We start from the raw sequence: 22,505 nt of genomic DNA on the forward strand, positions 1-22,505 counted from the left end.
CCGAGCCCTGGAGAACGTCTGTGGGATTTTGGTTCCCACATGCAACATAAGCCCTGTGAGTGCCTAGTTTGGATATGTAGCCGTTCCAGCTCTGAAACCCAATTCTATCTATGCCAAACCGGGCCGTGCTAAAGATGAGGATGTTTCCAGGATGGATGAAACCTTCATTTCCCTGTGCTTCCTTTAATTGGGCTCACAGGCGGAGATGCCTGAGGTTAGGAGCTTCCTCCGGCTGCCTCAGTGACACCAAAAAAGTGGAGAAGGAAAGCTCAACCTCTTGTTGGCCTGTGTTTGGAGATGAGCAGACCTCCTGAAGAGACTGCAGTAATTTTTAAGCATTATCTGGCCTCCTAATAAGATAAATTAATAACGAGAGCAATGCTGGTGCACTGATAGCAAGGAGATATTATTGTGCTGCTCTGGCCTGAATACACTTCAGGAGGAAAAAGGAACAGCCTTGTACGCCTGCGTCTTCTCCTTCCTCACACTGCTCCACCACAAACAGTCCCTGCTTCTGAGAATTTCCTCATTTGCTGTTTGTGTCTCATGGGCGGTAGAAGAGAAATCCTGACCAAAGGCAGCAAAACACAGTTGGGGGCAGCCAGGTGAAAACACACCTGGGAGTTTGGTTCAGCCACCAAGCAGAAAGGATCACCATTCACATTGCTCTGGTACTGCTGAGCTGAAGTAAAAGAAAATGAACACTTTTCTATCAACAGCAGCTTAAAAGGAAAGCAGTTTGATTAAGCAGAGGCAGGAAAAAGCCCGGCAGGGCCCTGCACTGCTTGCACCCACGGAGCTGGGGGATCCTCCAGCCCCAGGCTGAGCGTGGGCCAGGCCATCTCGCTGCCACCCTGAGCCATCCCTTTCCAAGCAACATCTCTGACTTCCAGCTTCCTCTCCCTCCTGTTAGTAACACTGACCACATCACAAGAAACAACTTGCTTTTGAATATAGTGTGGATTGTGGAGCCGTCTGGCTGCGAGGAACAAGTGTTCACAGGAGGGACTAATTACTGGCTAATTTCTTACCTGTATTTATCCACAATCTGCTTTGTGGCAGGCTCTTTGGGTATCGTTTGTTCCCACCTGCTGTGCAAAGTGTCCATCCACTTCCTGGGGCTGAAAGCACAGCCTTGGATTTCCCGTGTGTGCAGCCACGAGGCACCCCATGGCTGCCAGCCCCGTGTGCTAGCAGTAATAATAACGTAGTAATAATTATAGGCAGTGGCGTGTTCATTAAAGAAGAGAAAGCAACGTATCAGGAAGACAGCTAGACCATCCCATTTGGTGCAGAAAAGGTAAAGGAAACCTCTTGTGTGAAAATTGGGTAACTGAAGCAAAAAAATTAAAAAATTAAAAAAAAATGCAAATGATCCCTGATAATGATTCCCTCAGTAATGGTTAAAAAATGCAATAAATCTGTGTCTGCTTTGTCAGACCACAAAAACGCAACTTCTATCCCCCAAGGAATTTCTGAACTGTGTAAACATCATTGTTTTTTTCACACCTGGGATAAAAAAGTGAAATTACACAAGTCAACTGTTTTTTTTGAAGTGAGATATTTCAAACCATTTCTTTCTGATGTGGCTGGGGACTTCCCAGTTTGGCTGTGTAAGGTATTCACAACAGAATAAAGCAAAATTCCTGCTCCCACCTTATCAGCGTAGCAGGCAGATTGGCTGCTGAGGTTTCTTTAGCTGCGTGTTTCATAGTCCTCTCATTCGGCACTGAAGCTTCTCCAGTATTGGGAACTTTCATCTACACTGGTGCATTGGCTGTTCTCATGGGACCTACAGGACCACCCTCACTGTGACTCACCCTGCAGGCTCCTCCACAGCTGTAAAATCCAAATTTTCTGCACTCACCAGGGTCCCTACAACCTCTGGGATCTTTAAAGCCAATCCTGTGATGCTCCCACACCTTCTGCAGCCCATGTGTTGTCCACCACTGAGACCTCCATAGACTTGAACGGAGACCAAAGGAGAGCTCTTATTTCAGAAAAGCTATTGAATTTTTTATTTATTTTATTTTATTTTATTTTATTTTATGATTTTATTTTATTTTATTTTATTTTATATCTTTCACTTATATACTTGTTGCTGTTGCTACTGATGCTGCATGAGTTTGAAGTCCCTTATCTCACCAGCAGCAGAAAAGGCAGAAACAAAGACCCATTGTTCTGTGCTGGACCTCCAGGGCTGCATCTTCAGCTTGTTCCAGGCAAGGAGAGAAGAAAACGGCATCTTGCTTGTGGGCAAAGGGCAGAGCAGGAAGGGAAAGAGCCCAGCCTGTGGCATGCTTTGAAAACAGCCCTTACATTGGGCACAGTTGGACGAGATAAATGGCTTTGAACCTGCGTGGTTTGGTTTGGCTAGAGGTAAGCGATGTTTGGTTATGACATGAAAAAACATTACAGTTGCTATCACATGCACATGGAGAATAGTAAGCAAGTGAAAATGCTTGACTCACAAGCTTGGTCTGAAGGACTTCCTTGTGTAACGCCTGGCGCTCAGTTTGCCTGCTCAAATATTTGCTGCAAAGTGTGTTTTCTGAGTTGTCTGCTGTGGTTGTGCCACCTCGTCCGCCTGGTGCTGCGGGGCTGTGCAGCCCGACACAGGCACCGTGGGGATGACTTTCTCCCTTAGTCTGTTCCCGTAACAGACCCACCTCTTCCTCCTCTTCCCACGTACTTATCTGGATGTATTTATCGCAGAGCTGCCCTGGGAGGCGTGGGTCACCCTTCCGGGGCTATAAATGAGGTTCAGGGTGAGCAGGTCAGTGGGGTAGGGCCGTCTTTTTTGAAGATTAATTTATGTCAGAAGAGGTCCACCCTGCCCAGGTTAGTAGAAATGGAAAATGCTGGTTATAAAGTGGGATGAGACATTTGAAGGAGTTTGCATGATGCAAGAATGGAGTCAACCCTGCCTTCAAATTGCTGTAGGCCAAGGCCATGATCATTTTTTGGAGGGGGCACAACACCCTCCACGCTGCCTGTCTGCTCCCGTGGGTGTTGGAGGGGACCTGGACCATGCTCTTAGCCCAGAGGCTTTGCTTCTTCCCACTTTCTTCTTCGTCTCCTTGACTGTGGTAGGCTTTGGGTTAGAGTGCTTGTATTGGTCAGGCAAAACACCAAAACCAAAACATTTCACACAATGAAATTTATGGAATGGCATTTTTAAGTTATTAACTGCTGAAAGAACTGAACAGAAGCTTTTTCCAGTTATTAGAATGCCTTCTCTGGGTATATTTACGTGACAGAAAATCCAGATGCCCAGCCTGAAACAGCAGTTTGTTTTAGATAACTGCAATTAGAAAAAAGAGCAAAAATCTTTTTTTGAAAAATAGTCAAAAACAGTCCTTTGAAATTTTTGCGATGAAACTGTTTAGCTGGCAAAAGTTCACAAATATAATAATGTGGGTTTTGCTATTTTGCCATGATTCAAAATGGGAACGTTTTTTCAATTCTTAAAACAAACAGTCACAAGAAAGAGTAGGAAGGAAAAATAGTAATCACTTATCTGGAAATGTTCCCAGCCTCTCAAAGCTTGTAATATAAGGCTTAATGAATAGTTTGCAAACCATTTGAGATGAACCTTTCCCCTTTGTTACTGTGACAAAATCTTTACAGCTAACCCATTCAGCCATAGCCACACAGAAAAAAAATAAATGCAGCCTTCATTTTCCTCTTTGGTTTTCTAAAATTATAGCTGAGAACACCTGGGTGTTGGCTCAAACACGAGGGGGAGCGGTGCTGCCCAACTTCTGGAAGAGGCAGTATCACCTTCCTTTCTTCTCGCTATTATTCAGTCCACTAAAAGGTAATTATTCTCCTGTTGCAATTAGTCAGTCGCCTACTGCTTCCTTGGTTGAGGTGGGAGAAGTCACACTGGCTGACGTCAGGGTTTTGAACAGGTTTAGGCTCCTGTTCACCCCTGAAGCCAGAGAGAGGTGCAGTGGGGGGGGGGGGGGGGGGGGGGAGGGGGGTGCTTCCCTTTGCTCCCCCATATCCCAGGCTCTTGCCTCTTCCTTGGCCTTGCTATCAGGGGATGCCAAACCTTGGTCTCATCACTGTCATGGCCAGGAGGGGAAAGCCCTGGACAACGTGGTGGCCTCCACTCAGCCTCCAAAAGAAGGCTGAGCAGAGTTGCTCTGGCTGTGGATCGCAAGCGCCCCAAGGAGGACCCTGGAGCTGCCTCGCATCTCGGCAGGGGCTCGAGGCATCGGGCAGGCCTTCCTTCCAAATTGCATTTACAGGCATGCAGTGGTGAATGCATTATGTTCAGATGCAAAACTAGCTGATGAGGTGGGCTCTGTCTCATCTAATTTTAGCCACTTCAGATAAACCACCAAACTGGGTTTCCTCACTAGAGATTGGGGCTCGGATGGAGGACTGTCCATCCCGCCTAACCTGGGTCTGACAGGTGGCCAAGCTTAGATGAGACGTTTTCCACTTTTAGCAAGGAGATGACAGCTCATGCCCTTCCCCAAAGGCACTTATCTTTTTTCTTTGCATCAGTCTTTAATATTTGCTTTTTTTTTTTTTTTTTTTTTTTTTTAGGTTGCTATTAGAATTGTGCCCCACGAGAGCGCAGAGATCAGTGGCGCTGTGTGACCTGTAATTCTTCATGTGCTGGAGACAGGAAGAAATTCAGTGTGATAATAGTGTCTGCAAGTCCCAGGGAGATGACAGGCGGGGTGTATTCGTCTGAGTGTATGCAGGCGTCTTGCATGGCGATGTCTCCATTTGCGCTAATACCCCTGCCCCGGGCTGCCTGTAGAGCCAGGAGAGAGCTAATTGATGCAGTCAGTAGAGTCTAGCGCTTGATGCATTTCATGCTAAATTAGGCGTCTGTGTTTGGTCAGATGAATCACCCAATGGAAATGTTGGTTTCTTTCCATGAAATGAGCCCCCAGCAACCAGCTCACATGAGCTCTGCGTGGGAGACTTCAGAACTGAGACAAAGTCGATCCACCCCGTTATGGCCAAGAGAGTTTAGAACTCATCCCTTTGCCTCTGAACCATATGGGGCAGTGTCACCCTTTGCCAGCCCTAGTGCCATCGGAGCAGAGGTGGTTTATATCTGGAATAGACATGGATCTGGCAGAAGACAGCCCTGATTGCAATCCCACTGAGCCCACGTAGGACAAGGTCAGCATGGGCATCTGTCCTCGTTCCTTGCGGTGACCTAGGAGGACCAAGCAAGAGGAGGTCACGGTGGGGAGTGACTGCTTCGGGCTGGCACCCTTGTCATGCAGGAGGCTGTGCAATGCTCAGAAGCATTTGGGGGGATTCTGGTGAGCTTTGAGATCAGTTGGTACTTAAGCAAAGGGCACCTTGGGCTATAAAATACCTAAGGGCGATGTCATTAAGGAGGTAAATAGAATAAACACCACTAGACTCCTGGCATCTGAGTCCCACCACACCCCAAGCTCTCTGCAGAGAATCCAAAGATCTGTTTGGCCCTTTCTCTGCCCATGGACACAGGCAGCAAAAGAGCACTTCTTCCCCCACTTCATACTTTCATTAAACACCAGCCATGGAAAAATTCAGGGACAAAACATGTACTTTCAATGCAGTTTATTGAAGGCACAGTGGAAAGCTGGGAATTTCAAGCAGTCAATGAAGGAAGCTCAGTTTACGTGAGTAAAAGATGTCAGACTCAGAAGCCTTGGAACTTCCTTGGTGTTTCAGGGGTGGGGATGGGGGTGAGCTCTTCTAAAAATCAGCACGCTTTGAACTAGCCACCCCTAACATGCAGAAGCAAATGAAAGTACTACGTATTCATCTGTAAGCAAATTCCACAAAAAGCCTATGGCTGCAGTGTAAATAGCAGGTGCTTTGAAAGTTGCAATTGCCCTGTTTAAAATTTAAGCTCAGATTTGCAGCTCAGGGTTTATTTTTTGACGAGAAAAGGAACGTGCGCTTTGCAGTGCCTCCTGGGAAAGTTAAACCATCATGCTCTTTTCTGAAATGCTTTGGGAGGTGCTGTAAGAAGAAGAGGTGTCTTGTAAGGAAGAACATCACTAATGAATCTGCTCATTATGGGAAAGCCAGGGAGGGAAGGCAGTGGAACAAACAAAACCTAAAAGCTGCACTAACCTAGGCAGTATAAACTCAGGGAAACAACACCATGTTGAGCACCTGCTGGAGAAGCTTGCTAGATGTGACTTTAGGGTTGGGGACTTTGAAAACGTTACCTGATGGGGTATATGTCTGATGCTAATGAGTTTGGGAATGGACTTGGTGCCAATGGTGCTATTTGTGGGCAGAGAAACAATTCTGCATCATCTCAGTGATAGGAACTGTGCTCTGATGGTCCTGGCTGCGCCACCCCTGTGGGTGTCCCTACGGAACAACACAGGGGTCTCTGACAACCCCGAAATTCCCCACCACGCCATTGTTGCACCCCACAACTTCGGGGCCATTTGCAACAACGACCGGGGAGCCCCCCAGCTGCCTGATGACGCAGCCTTGGTTTCCAAAGCTGACCACGCCACCAGCTTGGCAAGCCCCGATCCTGGCATTCAAGCCCGGGTTTCCCGTGCTGATGACAGTGCGGGCTGGGTACCCGCCGCTCCGGGAGCTGAATCCCCCGTTTTTGCAGCTGACGCCCCCGGCTTGGCAGTACACCTCTGGGACGCACTGCTTCGCCACCGAGCTCATGACTCTCTTGGGATGGATCCCGGCGCTCCGGGAGCTGAACCCTCCATTCTGGGAGCTGTGGCGTCCGGACCGCCTCCCCAGGGAGCCGTAGCCACACGCGGCTGCGTTCGCAGCCAGCATCCCGCAGTCTTCAGGGATATTGTAGCCGCTGCTGACCACAGCTGCAAGACAGCCCGTGGGATTAATTATTTGGAGCTGGAAGACGCTCACAGGCAAGTCACTTCGTGAGGGACAGAACCGACCAAACCTGATTGCTGCTGCACTGATCCGACCAGCCTGTAGCCCCTGCTCCTTCCTCCTCCTCCCCCAGGTCCCCGCACAACCCTCGCAGATTCTCCTGCCTCCCACGCTTCTTTCCAGGCTGGAGGCTTGTTCTCACCCAGACCCAACACATGCCAGCCCGTTGTCCTGCTGGGCTGGCCAGGACAGCTTGCTGTCACCTCCAAGAGTAGAAAAGGGGCATGAATTTGACCTTCCCCCCCTCCGTCCAAATGATGATTTTCTGGAAATTCAGAGGCATTTGAGGTTTCTGGGACAAAAGCTTTTCCCTGACAGCCTGGGCTGGACTGGAAAAGGGAGACAAAGGAGGAGGGAGCCAGGACAGACAGACATTGCTGTTCCATAAAGCACCCTTCCTACCGTGAGAAACCCTCAAGGCTGTAAATCTTCAGATTACTTACACACGCTCACTGGGTTCCCCACACATATCCTGTTAGGGGAAAGAAGAGAAATGCATGTTATCCCATTAACCAGTTGCATGCACATCTAGAAACTTGACATTACTCATAACTTCCAACCACACATCCAGCCCACTTGTCTCCTAATCCCTTGTTGCAACACGTCTGACTATCCCTAGGACAGGAACTGTTTTTGCTGGCACAAGGGTGGCCTGTATGGCCTCCAGCCATCTCTCCAGCCCCCAGTTTCTGTGAGCTGGGAGGATTCTGGAGCTGCTAACTTCACTTAGAAGCTGGAATCATCTGGCCTGTAGCTCCAATATCCAGGAGGAAAAGGACAAACCCTCGGCCACCCACCTGCTCTCTTCACCCTCCAGTAAAGTCTTATAGGTTGCAATCTCAATGTCCAGGGCCAGCTTGACGTTCAGCAGCTCCTGGTAATCCCGCAGCATGCAAGCCAGTTCATCCTTGGCCTTCTGGAGGGCGTTCTGCAGCTCAACGTGCTTCTCCCGTGCATCTTTCAGGGCACAGTCCCCGCGCTGCTCAACATCACAGATGGAAGTTTGCAGGCAGGAGACCTGTCAGAGGAGAGGATGACAGTGCAGGTGTGTTTGGGGCTGTGCTTCCTAATCCTTGGGTAATCTGCATTTGGATTAATCAGCTCTTCCAATTGCAAACAGGGAAAGACACCAGCTTCCCTGGGGGGTTTCTTCTCAGTCTATTTTTATACTACGTTGTACAATGCATGACTAAAACAACTCCCTCTTTAAAAAGACTGCTTGGCTCCCAAATTTCTCACTGTTTCATTTCAGTGCTGGTCACCACTGAAGGCTGGATTTGGGATTTAGCCTAGAGAAGGTCTTAAGACTACTGAAGGCCAATGCATCATCTTCCCCCGTGTCTCATCTGTCCTCCAAGGCATTGCCCTTCCTGCCAATGGCACCTCCGGGCCTCACCTACCTGCTTCTTCACATTCTCCAGCTCACACTGCAACTTCTGTATCATCCGGGTTAGTTCTGAAATCTCACACTTGTTGCTCTGCAGATCATCGCAATACTTGCCCCTTTTATCCTGAAGCTCCTGAAACTGGAAACCAAAACCAGGACAGTTGCCATTTCTGACCTGCAGCCCCCTGAGTTGCTGTCAGACACCCAGGTTGCTTCGTACTCACCCTGGTTTGGTAGAAGGCATCCACTTCTTCTTTACTCTTCTGGGCTATTTCTTGGTACCAGCACTCCACGTTCTTAATGATGCTTTCCATGTCCAGGTCTCGGTTGTTGTCCATTTTCACAATGACCGAGGTGTCGCATAACTGGCGATCTACCTGAGCTCGTTCCTACACGGTGGGGAATGGCAGCTGTTAGCAATGTTAGCTGTTGGCAGTACTCAGACTTTGGAGTGAGGGAGGGCTGGAACAAAGAGCCACACTGCCCAGCTACGGGCACGAGTCAAGAAATGTCCCTCCAGTTGGCTCAGCAGAAAATCCTCCCTGCTGGATGAGCACGTCAGCTGCTGACCTACGTGCTGACCTGCAGTAATTCTGTCCACATCAAGGGCAAGGAATGCAGGTGACTTAACCCCTGGTATCCTGTCATCTTTGGCTGCTTTAGTGATGTTAATGACAGGATTAAGCTGGGAGTTTCTTGAGCTCTAATCAGCCAGCTGCAATCCGGAGTAACGAGACAGACGCATCTCTTTTCTCAGAGGTAGAGTTAGGACAGCCAATTCATACCTGGAGCTGCATTAAGTGAGGGGGAACCACCCTACCTCCAACATAATCATGCTAATATTACATCGACCTTGTAGTTCCGTGTTTCAAGTATTCAGGGCTTGGGACGAGAGCAGTCCAAGAGGGACTGGAAGCTGTAGAAGTCGGGGGTACCCAAAGGGTGAGACAGCACCATCTCTGGGGACAGACCAGAGGAACTCACCTCCTCAAACACACATTTCAGCAACTCCAATTGCCTTCTTAGCAGATCCACCTTCACCTCCAGCTCTTCCTTGTTCAAGAAGATACAGTCTGCGTCCTGAAAGAGATGAGATGTGCTCCAGCCCGATCTCGCTGAAACATTGGGGAAGCTCAGAGAAGACAGAGGCAGCACCAATAAAACAGATGCATGTTTCAACAAGATCTCAAGAGCAGAAAGGTGTGAGAGGATGAGTCAAGATGCCCCAGTGTCTCCTCAAGGAAAACAAAGCCATTCCAACATGACTTACAGGGATTAGTTTATTTATTACTTAGGTCTTAGCTACAAACTCAGAATTGACTAATGAGTACATAAACATAATTTTTAATATTGTTCAAATGATTTCTCCTTTTCTGATGTCCAAGTATAAAGGATGTGAAGAGACTGTCAGGAAATAACCAGCCTCCTCAACATCAAGTGTGCCAGTGCGGCCTCTCCCACTCTGACCCCTTCCATGAATCCACCCTCCCGTGACAACTTAAGAATATGTTTGGGCTAAGAAAACTATTGCAGTAGTGCTGATGATGTGGACTTTGAGGGTATATTATTCTTGCTTTCTACTCCCATTGTCTCTGTTTCTGACTGTGCTTCTTTACAGGCCTCCCTCTTCCTGCTCACTCCTGCCAGGCATTTGCTAGCAGTGCACTATTTCAGCCAAGCTTTACACCAAATAAGCCTGTTAGAGGTATAACGTTCCATTTATTTTGAGCTTCTCACCTTTTTGAGTGCTACAAACTCGTTCTCTACAGTTGTACGCCTGTTGATTTCCTCTTCATATCTGTTGGAAAAGGAGAAGAAAAAGGCTGAGGCAAGCAACACTCAAACACAGACAGCAGCCATCACGAGCAATAACAGCCTTCACTTGCCCAGAGACTGCCATCAGGCGCTGTAAGAGCAGTGTCTGGAAACCGAACATTAGACCAACCAGAGATCGGAAGCCTTGTCATGACATTACCAATGCAAAGAGCCTGCAAGCGAGGCAGAAGAATGCGCCATCCCTGAAGGGGCTGCGCTGCTGGGCTGGGAGCGGTTGCCTGCAGGAGAGCAGCGCCAGCAGCAGCAGGAGACCCGAGGGCCCTTACTTGCACTTGAACTCCTCTACCAGCTGGCTCGTGGCACACTCTTCACTGCCCAGCTTTTGCTTTTCGCACAGCAAGCAGTCCAGGCGCTTCCGCAGGTCACAGATGTAGTTCTCAAAGTACAGCTCGAGGTTCTTCCCTTTCTTCGGTAGCACGTACTGCTGCAGGAGGCCCCATTTGGTCTCCAGCACCTTGTTCTGCTGCTCCAGGAAGCGGACCTGAGGGCCAAAAAGTAGCAGTTCTTCAAAGAAAGAAGGGAGGGCAATAACCGACACCTGATTTAGCTGTCTGCTCCCACTTTGAAACCAGAGCTGGTCCTGCAGGCATACGAATAGGACTTCAGGAAAGCATGGGGCAATACGCCATAATATTCATGAAATTATCATGAAATCCAGCCCCTATTTAGGAATCTGGAAGTCACATGTCTGAATCTCTGCTAACTCCGTTTCTCACCGATGACTGCCAATGAAGCTCCTCCAGAAGCTGCCTCTGATGTGCCATAGGACAAGACAACGTCCCCAGCTGGAGGGACCTGTTTGTCCCCCCTACAGAGGGATCCTACTGTGGCAGCTCAGCCTTAAACATCTAACATTTGGGTGCCTGAATCGAGATCAACTTTCTCTACCTTCAGGAACGGTTTTGGAACAGACACTCCATGTAAAGACAAAAGGGGAAAAGAAAGTCTAACATGGGGCAGAAAGATGAGCCCATCTGAGCTCTAACTTCTGAGACAGAACAAGGCTGCAACAAGAAATCAGCCTTGGACTGAGGCCATCCAGAGAGGGGACAACTGCAGGGAAGTCCAGTGCTGCCACAGACAGGGGGCAGACCCCAGCAAATACTCAGGCTGCAGTGAGCCCTTCTCCAGCAGTGGAGATCCCGGTCTGAACAAACACAGCTCAGTGGGATCTGGACCCTTGCATGGACCCAGCTCAGCAGCACAGGGCACAGGCAGGACTGGTGTTTTGGGGAGGGGTTGGGTTGTTTCCCCTTTTTTTCACTGAGAAATGTGGGTAGGGAGCAGCCTTGCACTCACCTTGTCGATGAAGCAGGCAAACTGGGTGTTGAGGGTCTTTATCTGCTCCTTCTCCTGGCAGCGTATTTCATGCTCCAGTGGGTCGACCCCAACGCAGAGGGGCTTCAGAAGCCGCTCGTCGATGCAGATGCCTTGGATGCCGTCAGCCTTGCGATCGGGGTAGCCTCTGATGATGCTGTATCCCCTGGGGCCGCAAAGGCCGACCCTTCCTCCGACACCACCGTAGCCTACACCTCCGAAGCCGAAGTCTCCGAAACATCCAGTACCACAGACCCCGTTCACGTAGGAAATTCTCCTGCTTCCACCCAGGTTGCAGACGCTCCTGCTGCTGTAGGCGCCAGCCCCGCAGCGGGCGGGCTGGCAGGCGGAGGCGGCGAAGCTTCGGCCGCAGATCTCCGAGGCTGAGCTGAAACCTCTCCGTCCCAGCACGGACCTCACCGTGGGCGCCTGTCTGCTCATCGTGGCTCCCGTGGAGGCGGAATGTGGAGGTTCGGGGGAAGCTCTGCTGCAGGAGAGGAACGGAGATCCCGCTGCAGTGACACCTTGACGCTACCCCTTATATATATTTGGGAAGCTGGCCTTGATAGGATCAGGACATTAATTTAAAGCGCTTAAGGGTTTGGTTTGCCTAGCAGCAATGAATGCTCCTCAAAATGCAAAACAGCCCAGCAAATACTAACTACTGAGGAAATAAAAAGGAATCTAAAAGTGCTCTGTTTGCAAGTTGGCTTAGAATACATTACTGGTTTGAAGTGCTCCCCTAACTTACGCTAATTATAGTTTAGCAAACATTTTTGAAGAAACTCTTTGTGATTTGTTTGCAGTGTGTCGTTTGGGGTTTTGTGTCTCATGGGGTTTTGTGTATGATGGCATATTTTGCAGACTTGCAGTTTGGGGGGTTAATTTCACAATCTCTCCTTTTTTCTCTCACCAGGCTCATTTTAGGTGCAGAAAAGTAATAACAACAAAAAAGAAAGCAGCTGTGGAAAAACGATGGAAGTTGTGCTATGATGCCTGAAACACTGATAAATTTACCGAGTTATGGGTCTGGATTCATATGCAATGACTCAGAGTGCCCCCCCAAAAACCTTCCCTTGCAGCGTTTCACACCAGCCTTCACTTACCATCACAAAACACCATCAAAACAGAGCAGATTCATCCAGAAACTGAGGCACCTTTCAGTTGGTCACTAGATTTATGTTCTGTGACAGCCCAGTGATGTTTTTCACTCAAGCAGTGCTGCAAATTCTTAACCCGAGGTCCATTTGACACGGTTAAAACTTTGTCCCTCGCTATATAGAAGTTCCTACCCATCTGGACGTCACAGACCTTTTGCTTCATCTTCTGGCAGTCCCTGCAGGTAGCAAAAAAGGATTGGCTGCATGTTTCAGGCTGGTGAGATCCACCACATTCAAGAAGCAACAGCTGAAGGTTGGGTGACTTTGCCAGGCACGTCCTTGACTCAATGGGGATGCACTCAGAGAGAGACAACAGCCCCTGGGCTGGTGTCTGGGGGAACCAGGGTGATTCACTCTCCACAGGCATTGGTCTTTCTCCATCAACAGAGGAAGCCTTAATGAGTAGATTAGACGGACACCTGAGATGGCTTTGACTCACATTGGCCAGAGAATCCCTCTCTCCTAATCACCAGCCCAGGGAGGTGAGACACTGAAACAACCATCTCTGGGCCTTCAACAAAATGAACCTCAGAAAGTCAGAGCAATCGGGCTTTTCCAGCTCTTTGGGCATAAAGCCCTTGGGAGACAAGACATTACCATGCATGCAACTGAAAGCCCTCAGCCCTTCCTCACTGAAGGGGATCTGTGCTCCGAGAAGCCTGCTGCTGCCTATAGACGTGAGGGTATCTGGAGGCAGCCAGTAGCCATGTTCCCTCACCTTCTTTAACCCGTCTTTGAAGGCATTTTCATTGCAAATTACAAAACCAACGCTAAACCTCCTTAAAATGTTAAGCCTTCTAATATCAAGCCCTCTGAAAAGGATACACGCATCGAAACTCAGAAAGCCATAGGACGTGACTACAATGCTGAGATTCACGAGGCTATTAATTGAATGCGTAATTGCAACTTACATGAGTTTGAGGGTCTGGTGGTATAAATTAGTTGCGTAAACTGATGCTCTTGCCTTATACAACTGGAATAATTCAACATATTTATAGCATGACTTTCAGATTACACCTTTGTCTGTAATATTTTAGGCTCACAGTTCATGCTGGGTTGCCAGCACAATTGGCAATATCAGTTAAAACATACCACTGGCAAATACGAGAGACTTCAAGCTAAAGCTTGCAACTTCCATGATCCTTTAAATTCTAAACAAAGGCTGAACGGAACTGAAATGCACATCTGAATCCAAAGAACAGTACAAAAGGCAATTGTTTCAGCTCTTTCACTCAGCTAAAGCTACCACACATTCTACATGGGAAGGCTGCATCCTGAATCAGAAGTCAGGCTGGGAGCTGCCGTGCCACCGCTCCCTTTCTGCACCCCATTATACACGTCGGCTGTGTGAGAGACACCTGGAACATATCACAGACTGCAATTAAACGTCTGCAAACCAACCGCACTGCATCAGCCCCACTTCCAAAAAGTCTCACCAGAGCCGCCGGCTTCATGCAAGGTAAGAGATTTTGGCCATAAGTTGTCCAGAATTGGGCAAAATTTCTGTGTTAGCCAAACTCTTGCTGTTGCTCATGAACCACGGTGAGAAGGCAGCATTGCAGGAGGTTCACTTAATGTCTTCTAGGTCTTTCCAAGGAACACCGAGTGTTTCATCTATTGGCACATAAGATCTCAGGAACCAACAATTTGTTGTGAGTAAGGACATGGGAAATGGGAGAAGCAAAAACTTCATTTTTTTAAAAAAGGTAATTCATTGTACTTACATCTTTTTTGAGGGAGAAGGGGGGACAGAGGAAGGAAAGAAGAAAAATATTTTGATGAGGGCTTGAATGAATCATTTTAACAACTTGCAATCTCTCCCTTTGTCAGCGTTCTTCTCCCTGTATGTGCTGCTGAAAATGGAATTCATTATGAGAACATATGAAGTTCACTAATTTGTTTGTTGCCTCTGGAGATGAATCTCAACTAGCTCTTAAAATATATTTTATGCGATAGTCTCAAAGAACCATGGTCCATCTCTGTAATTAGACAGCCATAGAAAACTCCTTGCATTCAGATAGGACAATGGCAATAACAGCATTTGATAGGCATAAGATTTGGTCATAATATGCATTTTTACACATGCACAGCTTCATGGACTATATAGACTCCTGTCCACTACATTCACAAGGTGTTAAAGAATTGACTTGGTTAGTGCATCCTCATTCTCTTGTATCCTAAAGCCAAGGTCATCCATGAGAATTCTGTGTGGTAATGTATTTTTTCCTCTCATTAGCCTCTGTCTGCTCTATGTTAGAAGCCAAGGCTGGGATTTTCAAAGGATGTTCCTCATAAAATTCATCAAACACTGGGCCTGGATTTGCCTCCCTCCCAACTTCAGCCATCAAACTGGCCGTGTATTCTAATTTCATCTTTGAGACTCCCTCTATGGCTAATGTAAGGAGATAGGCATCTCCAGACAGTGATTCATCACATCCTAAAATAGGCAGCTAGGATAGGTGGGAGGAAGCAGCCTCTGGAGGCACTTGCCTCGCTCTTTATTGACTACCAGAGGCAGTCTAGACAACCAGACAACCAGACCAGGCGCCCAACTTCTGGATGGTTAAAGTTAGGTAAAATTAGTCCCACCCTTTGGGCGCGGAATTTCTTCAGCACCTTTGAAGTCTTAATGAGAGTACACAACATCACACGCTCTCTAGATCTGCTCGGATCCTGCTGTACGCGTATGCCGTATCTCCGCGTGGTGATTAGCACCTCCTGTAAATCTGAGGCTCGCAACAAAGCAAAGGATTGGTTTGATCTTTTTCCACATTGATGTCTTCCTCCCGCAGAACTGCACAGTGGAAATAAGTGTGGGATGTATGGGAACCCAGGCCCTTGAATGGGACGGAATCACACTGCCTGTTAAAGCAATAAGATCAGAAAAGGAAAGGAAAACATTGTGGCTACTACTAGGCTATGGCAGCCTCCCTGTAAAGCTGGAGGAACTCTTCTCCCTTACCATTGAAGCTGTTTGCTTGGGCGGAAGGGATTCCGTGAGCCCTGCAGAGGAAGGAATTGCCCACAGAAGCTGGGCCAGGTCCTCCTGGGAAGCGTGTTCAGGTGGCAGGAGATACCTCTGCCTTTTGTTATGCTAAGGCACCAGTGCCCAAGCCCTTGTTCGACTTGATTCATGTAGCTTTGTAATGTGCTGCTGAATTTCTGATGAAGCGCCCGGCTGATTCATGAAGCACTGATGTTCAGAGAGGCTGGTCACAGCTTTAAAGAAAAGCACATCCTAAATTAACTTATCAGATCAGCCAGCATCTTGAAATGGTGAGGGGGGAGGCTGGAGGTGAGAAAGCAACACTAATTCTGTGTCATCTCCCTGACTTATTCTTCTCTTGTGGCAGAATCATCTATTTTCAGTGGAAACACCATAACCTTTTTGAGATACTTAAACGTCTCTTATGAATATTTACAGCTGCTCAATTTTCTTTTGTTGTCAAATCTTTCCTGTGGTTTTCTTCATTAAAGATTGTGACTGATTTCTTTTGTGCTCCTGATTGTTCTCTTTGTATATGATTGGGAAAGGGCATCTTATCGCACGGGAATTACGGAGGGAGAGAAAGCTCTTCCAGTTCTGAATCACGATAATCGCTTCCGATAGGAAAGAACTTCCCTCTGGATTCCCCCTTTTGTAAAACACGTATCTGCCTGGCTGGCACCCACATGGTTCGTTTCTTTGCTCTGCTAGTTAGCTTTCATCAGTTCAATCGCAAAACAGTTTAGTCCTTTGTGGTTGGTTTATGGCACTAATTTGTTGGCTTCTTTTTTAATCTGCTCAAGCGAACAATAAAATATCTCCCTCTGATCAGTTCTGAAATCCTAAACTGGTAGTCATAGGATTTTCAAAATGATGCTGAAAAAAAGCAACCAAGCATATTCCTGAGTTCTTTCCTATAATGACCCTATTGCAGAAGCTTTTGAACAGCTATAAAAAGGGTTTTATCATCACACCTCTGTAGTAGACACGCTATAAAAATGCAAAGCAACTGAGATGAGTTCTCTGTGAATCTTGTAACACCCATTGAATAGCATTGGGCAGGAGCCAAATTTGCTGCAAATTGGCATAAATAAGCTGACTTTAAAAGGTTTCCATATATTACACCAAGCAAATTTGGTGCTGCACAACACTCTCTGGGCAGCCCTGCTACCTCGGCTTAGCTGTTAAGGCTTCTCATCAACAGATACACCTGAACTGGGCTTTTCTGTAGTCTTCAGAAACGCTAAAACCCAAGCAGCAACACATTCATCTCCATGCACTTTATTGGAAAAAAAGAGCAAAAAGTGCAGAGCTCTGTAGTCACCAAGATACAAGTGAGGGTGCTGTAATTCATGCAGATGTCAAAGCGCAGACCGCCTGTCAGGACGCTAAGGAAGGAAGTTAATAGAAGCACAAGCAATGCAATTACTCTTTGCTGACTACAGAAGGTGAAATGTATCCTTTTTTTTTTAATTCAGATTTCCTTTATGACTTGCCTGCTTGCATATGGATGACCCAGCAGCTCCAAGACAGCGAACAAATTGCCCCTGGAGTCCTGCCCCTCCTCTCCATGACCCCGTGCCACCAGCACAACTCCGCCAACTCGCCTAAAATTACGTTGGGCAGACTTTGATGAAATGGAGAGTCCTACGGGCTCATTTCCAGGAAAACTTCCAGAGGCACGTTAGGGAAAGGGTTTGGAATTAAATATCTCAACTTGTTTCATAGAAAGCAAAGGCTTAATCAGGAAAAAAAGGGAAGATAAGGCTGGTGGGAAGTGGGAATTGAGTGATAACATGACAAGTGCCCCAACCCAACCTCCAGACCTTTAAAGAAGCAGCATAAAGCAAGAAGAATATGTGTTAAGCATCTCTTTTTTGATGCGATCCTGGTGGAGTTCCTCTGATGTGGTTTCCTGATGTTCTTCTACCCAGGATGCCTCTTCCCCTCGTGTAGGGTGGGGTGGGGGACATTTTGCTGCTGCGGGTGGAGCATGGCTGCATTTTTCTGCTTTAGCTCTTGCCTCCTGTTTATCCTGCCTGGCAGAGTGGGTGCTCAGATGCAGGTATTCCCGGGGCACAGAGGCCCAGCTGGGATCCCCTTCCCTGGCCAGTGCACCACTTGTGAGCAAGTCGGGTTTCCCAAGCTCTGCACAGCTCCACAGCTCTCCCCACACCGTCTGCCAGCCCCTTTGCAGAGCCCACCAGCACCCATGGGGGCTGAGCTCTGGCACGAATGGCCCCCACATCCAGAGCTACTCCTGGGGAAGCAGCCACAGCTGGGAGCACCAGGGACCCAGCACCTCCCTGCTGAGCTGGCGGCACTTCTCGACGTGAACCCCCCATGGCAGGCTGCAGCATCTCCCAGCTGGGATGCTCTCCTGGCACCACAGAAGGACCCGCGTCTTCTGCACTGCGGACCAGGTCCACAGCCCAGGCTGGCTTTGCAGCCAGAGGAGCTGTTGCAAGGTGTGGTGATCACTGTTGTGGGAAAACACAGGCTGAATCACTCGGGGAGCGATTCCCATGGGGATAGTGCAGCCTCCCTGCTCCCCCTGCAAACCAACACTGGCTTTTTTAATGTCATAAGGAAAACAGAAAACTTCAAGCTTACTTACACACTCTCACAGGGCTCCAAATGCATATCCTGAAGGGGAAGAAAGTCATAAGGTTATCCATCATATAACTAGCATTTCTAGCATTTTCCAGTCTCCGTGTCTCTGCTGAAGTGTCCCGAGACTGAGCACTACACGCATACTGTTGCAGAGGTACCCACCTGCTCTCTTCACCCTCCAGTAAAGTCTTATAGGTTGCAATCTCAATGTCCAGGGCCAGCTTGACGTTCAGCAGCTCCTGGTAACCCCGCAGCATGGAAGCCAGCTCGTTCTTGGCCTTCTGGAGGGCGTTCTGCAGCTCCGTGTGTTTCTTCTGCGCATCCTTCAGGGCACAGTCCCCGCGCTGCTCAGTATCCCTAACTGATTTTTGCAGAGAGAACACCTGTATTGGAGGCACAGAATTCCTCACTTTCCCTGCCCAATCTTTTTCCGTATTTTCCTTTAAAAGAGAAATTCTGTCTTCTTTTGAAAGGAAGTATCAATGTTGCTTTTAGGAAAGGCAAATATTTCCAAAATCAAATCTCAGTTCTGAAACACTACAGAGTATATCTCTGTACTGTGAGGCTGTGTTAAGCCTTGTTTTGAGGATACTACTACTTCTAATAGTTCTAATTGGAACTGATAATTAAGGTTTTCCATTACTCCCCGTTATAAAATATATAATGAATCAGATGGTCTGAAAATTATACCAGTTCCTATGGGTGGTGAATTACTGGTGACTCATAATTCTACCCTACTTACTGGATGCTTTGAACCTGTGTCAGAAGCATTGTCTCCTGCCAGAATTCTTGCTGGAGCAATTGTCTGTGTGCCGTAGTAAATCCAATGATCTAATATGGCACAATTTTTTTTTCAATAATCAAAATGATCCAGCAGAAAACAGGGCAGCACAGCAGATAACCCTTTTTCCCTGCTCCACAGGGGTAAGATCTTCTCTAGAGCAGTGGGACCAGTGTGAGGCACTGCTCTTTGGTAAAGACAAAATAAATGCAAGAGATGTAGAAAACCAGACTTGGGATCTCCCATCTAGGAGATTCAGTGAGTAAATATGGCCCATGATACCTGCTTCTTCACGTTTTCAAGGTCACACTGCCATCTCTGGATCACAAAACTCAGCTCTTCAATCTGTTGCTGGTGGGACTTGAGTTGATTGCAATGACTCCTCTTTGCCTCCTCAAGCTCTTGGTACTGACAGGAAGAAAAGACAGAGCTGGCAATCAATACTGGTAGCGTAGGCAACATAGGAGCCTTGCCTCTGTTTCCAAAGTAAACTAACTTTAGAGAAGTCCTCATGCTATTGCTTTGGGGATGTTCTCCCGACTTGAAGACTCCACCAAGTTTAGCAGAACAGAAAAGTAGGTCCATAAGTTACATAGTCAAGACAGAATGAAAGACGTCCTTGCATCTGAACTGCTGCCTTCTGGCAGCTACATGAAGATATGTTACTGTTTGCTGCAACTTACCCTTGTTCTGTACAATGCATCCAACTCTGTCTTGCTTTTCTGAGCTGCATCCTCATACCAGCAATCAATGCTCCTGAGGATGCCTTCCATGTCCAGACCTCGGCTGTTGTCCATTTTCACAACAATGGAGTTATCACAGAGGCTTGTCTCCAGCTCAGCAATTTCCTAGAAGCCATATGAAGTGGCTGTCAGCACTGGGTTTCCTATCTCGCAGCCCAGTGGCCATACCACCACCCCTGAGAGTTTGTCTTGAGCCACAGCCCATGAGTTGTGGCTAGAGTTGGTCATGCATGCAGCTTGAGGATTTGGGGCTTTTGGAGATCTTCCCTATTCCCACTGCCTCTCAGAGTGACCATGATTTAATCGGGACTAAATCAGTGTAGACAAGGAGAGGCTGGTAAGAATAGCTGCCATCAACAAGAATGGGAGAGGAGCATCCATACCTGAGCCGACACACACTTCAGGAACTCTCTCTCCTGCTTTAGGGTTTCCAGCTTTGCTTCCAGCTTTGCCTTGGTCAGATAGACACAGTCCGCATCCTAAAAGAGTTCCCAGCCATTTAGAAGTAAAAATGGTGGCTATGTGGAGACCTAAGGTAACTTCACTGAGTTTTTAGCATAGGGAATTTTGTTTAGGAGATGTAATTGTTCACCTCTGAGGGGTGCCAGAGGCTTATAGAATATTGCTGAGTTCTTATGCTCCCTGGCAATACTCTGCAGCCATAACTGTCCAATGACTTATAACATCCTCAAAATATTATGCCAGAGCAGAGGAAACTTCTCAGATGTCTGAATCCAATGCTTCCATTCGTCCTAATTACTTACCTTCTTCAGTAACACGAACTCATTCTCAGCAGCTGTGCGTCTGCTTGCTTCCTGCTCGTATCTGTTGGGGAAGAGAAGGGACTGGTTGCTGGGTCATGCAGATGCTGGAGACCTTTCCTGGGTATTTAGGGCTCAGGGTGCCTTTGGACCTCAGCCTTTTGTTAGAGAGAAGTCCGTCGATATGTACAAAAGTAAAAGTCCATTAAAAAATCTGTCTAGCTCCCTGCCCTGTGAACTTACTTGCATTTGAACTCTTCAACAAGCTTCTCCGTGTTGTTCAGCTCAGGCTCCATCCTCTCCCTCTCATGCAGCAGCGAGTCCAGCCGCCTCTGCAGGCTGCAGATGAAGTTGTCGAAGACCTGCCTGAAGTTCTTCTGGGATGGCAGGACCTGCTTTTGGAGGAGGTCCCATTTGGTGGCCAGCAGCCTGTTCCGCTGCTCCAGACGCTGCACCTGCATTCAGAAGGCAAAGCCACCCTCATTGGGCACCTACTTTGGTGCATCATACAGGGACCTGATGAAGGTGGGGGGAACAAGGCAGCTTCTCTTTCAAGTTAATGCTCCAGGGGCTCATTATGGTTCAAAGGGGACAAGAGGACAAAAGGGGAGCATTGCAACCTTCATAACCCAAGAATCCGAGAGCAAACGGGGCGTGCTGCTCTCCCAGTCTCCAAGGAAGCCCCGCAGCCTTTGTGGCTGCTACAGAAACCATGGGCTATTTAAACACCTCTGCAGGCCAACTGGCTGGTAGCAGAAACCATCCTTTGGCTGTCAACAACGCAACTTTACAAGGTCTACCTGCACAGAGAGGGCAAGAGCGCAGAAGCGCAGCAAGGTACCTTGGAACAACAGCTCCCTTCAGCTATTAATAATGCATACAGCTGCAGCTTGTCAACGCATAAACAATCAGGTTAAAATAACATTATCAGCTAGATCTGCACTTGCATCTCACGGTGCTGGAGCCATGCATGTTAAACCAGCATCAGGGCCATGTAATGGGACAGAAAAAGGAGAGGAATCAAAGACCTGAGCACAAAAAAGGGTTCCTTTATACTTAAAGCCCATCATTCCTTTAATCTTGCCTCAGCTCTCACCTTGTCAATCAAGCAGGCAAACTGGTTGTTGAGGCTCTTCAGCTGCTCTCGCTCCTGCCTTCGGATGTGCTGCATTTCGGGGTCGATCTTCACATCAAGAGGCTGCAGCAGGCTCTCGTTGACGTGCACCACATGAATACCTTCACTTCTGCAGATGAAGGCTCTCCCCTGACCCCCCCTTTCACTGCAGGCGCGTACACCCCTGTGCCCCCACCCTCCACAGCCCGCCCGTGCCAGGCTGTGGCCAGCAGAAATCCACTTCCAGCCCCCCACGTCACAGAGGCTTTGGCTGCTCCAGGCTCCGTGCCCTCTGCCCAGTGGTGCAGCAGAGGGGAAGGTGCTGCTCTGGCAGCGGCTCACACCGCTCACAACAGAAGATGCTGAGAAATTCCTCCCATGACGACACCTCCCAGCTGACAGCTGCTGGCTCATGCTGGCAGATGTGACCAGGGACAGGATCAGGGATGTGGGGCTGCTGGAAGAGAGCAGCTCAAAAAGGGGCCCCTCTGCTCTGACACCCCTGAGAGCCTCCTTTATACACATCCCAGAAGCGGGGCTTGGTTGATGCAGATGAATAATTTGGGGTTTTCATGGGGTTTGCCTTGCCTGGCAGCAATTCGTAGGTTTAAATATGCAAAACAATGCATAACACTGAACGTTTGTGAAATCCTATGGAATTTTGCTGGTTTTGAATTGCTTTGCTTGCATTCCAAGCTTGGAGGACACTGTGTGTTGGGTTTTGTAAGGATTCTTTTTTCAGCTTGTCCTCCTTCCTTCCATTAATTACAGCTTAGCAAGAGGGACGTACCCTTACGAGTATCTCCCACTCTGTCAAAGAAACTCTGTAGAGGAATGTTCTGTTGAACAGCAAATTAAAACTGATTCTTGCATTATCTATTCTTTCCCCAGTCACTCCCTTGGG

The 22,505-nt window shown here is 48.0% G+C and overlaps 1 protein-coding gene across 1 annotated transcript; it reads right to left on the reverse strand.

The window, feature by feature from the left end:
* Nucleotides 1-6,348: 6,348 nt before the first annotated feature.
* Nucleotides 6,349-22,175, reverse strand: LOC118260668 (keratin, type II cytoskeletal 2 epidermal-like). Its single transcript, XM_050715989.1, is given in 19 exon segments — nt 6,349-6,827; nt 7,347-7,375; nt 7,701-7,921; nt 8,304-8,429; nt 8,515-8,679; nt 9,275-9,370; nt 10,028-10,088; nt 10,393-10,607; nt 11,426-11,930; nt 17,892-18,069; nt 18,207-18,235; nt 18,365-18,585; nt 19,266-19,391; nt 19,667-19,831; nt 20,110-20,205; nt 20,491-20,551; nt 20,731-20,942; nt 21,584-22,081; nt 22,083-22,175. Coding segments are annotated over 19 exon segments (3,576 nt in total).
* Between the last annotated feature and the right edge of the window lie 330 nt (nt 22,176-22,505).

This window comes from Cygnus atratus, chromosome 29 (assembly GCF_013377495.2).
Source record: "Cygnus atratus isolate AKBS03 ecotype Queensland, Australia chromosome 29, CAtr_DNAZoo_HiC_assembly, whole genome shotgun sequence".
Taxonomy (NCBI): Eukaryota; Metazoa; Chordata; class Aves; order Anseriformes; family Anatidae; genus Cygnus; species Cygnus atratus.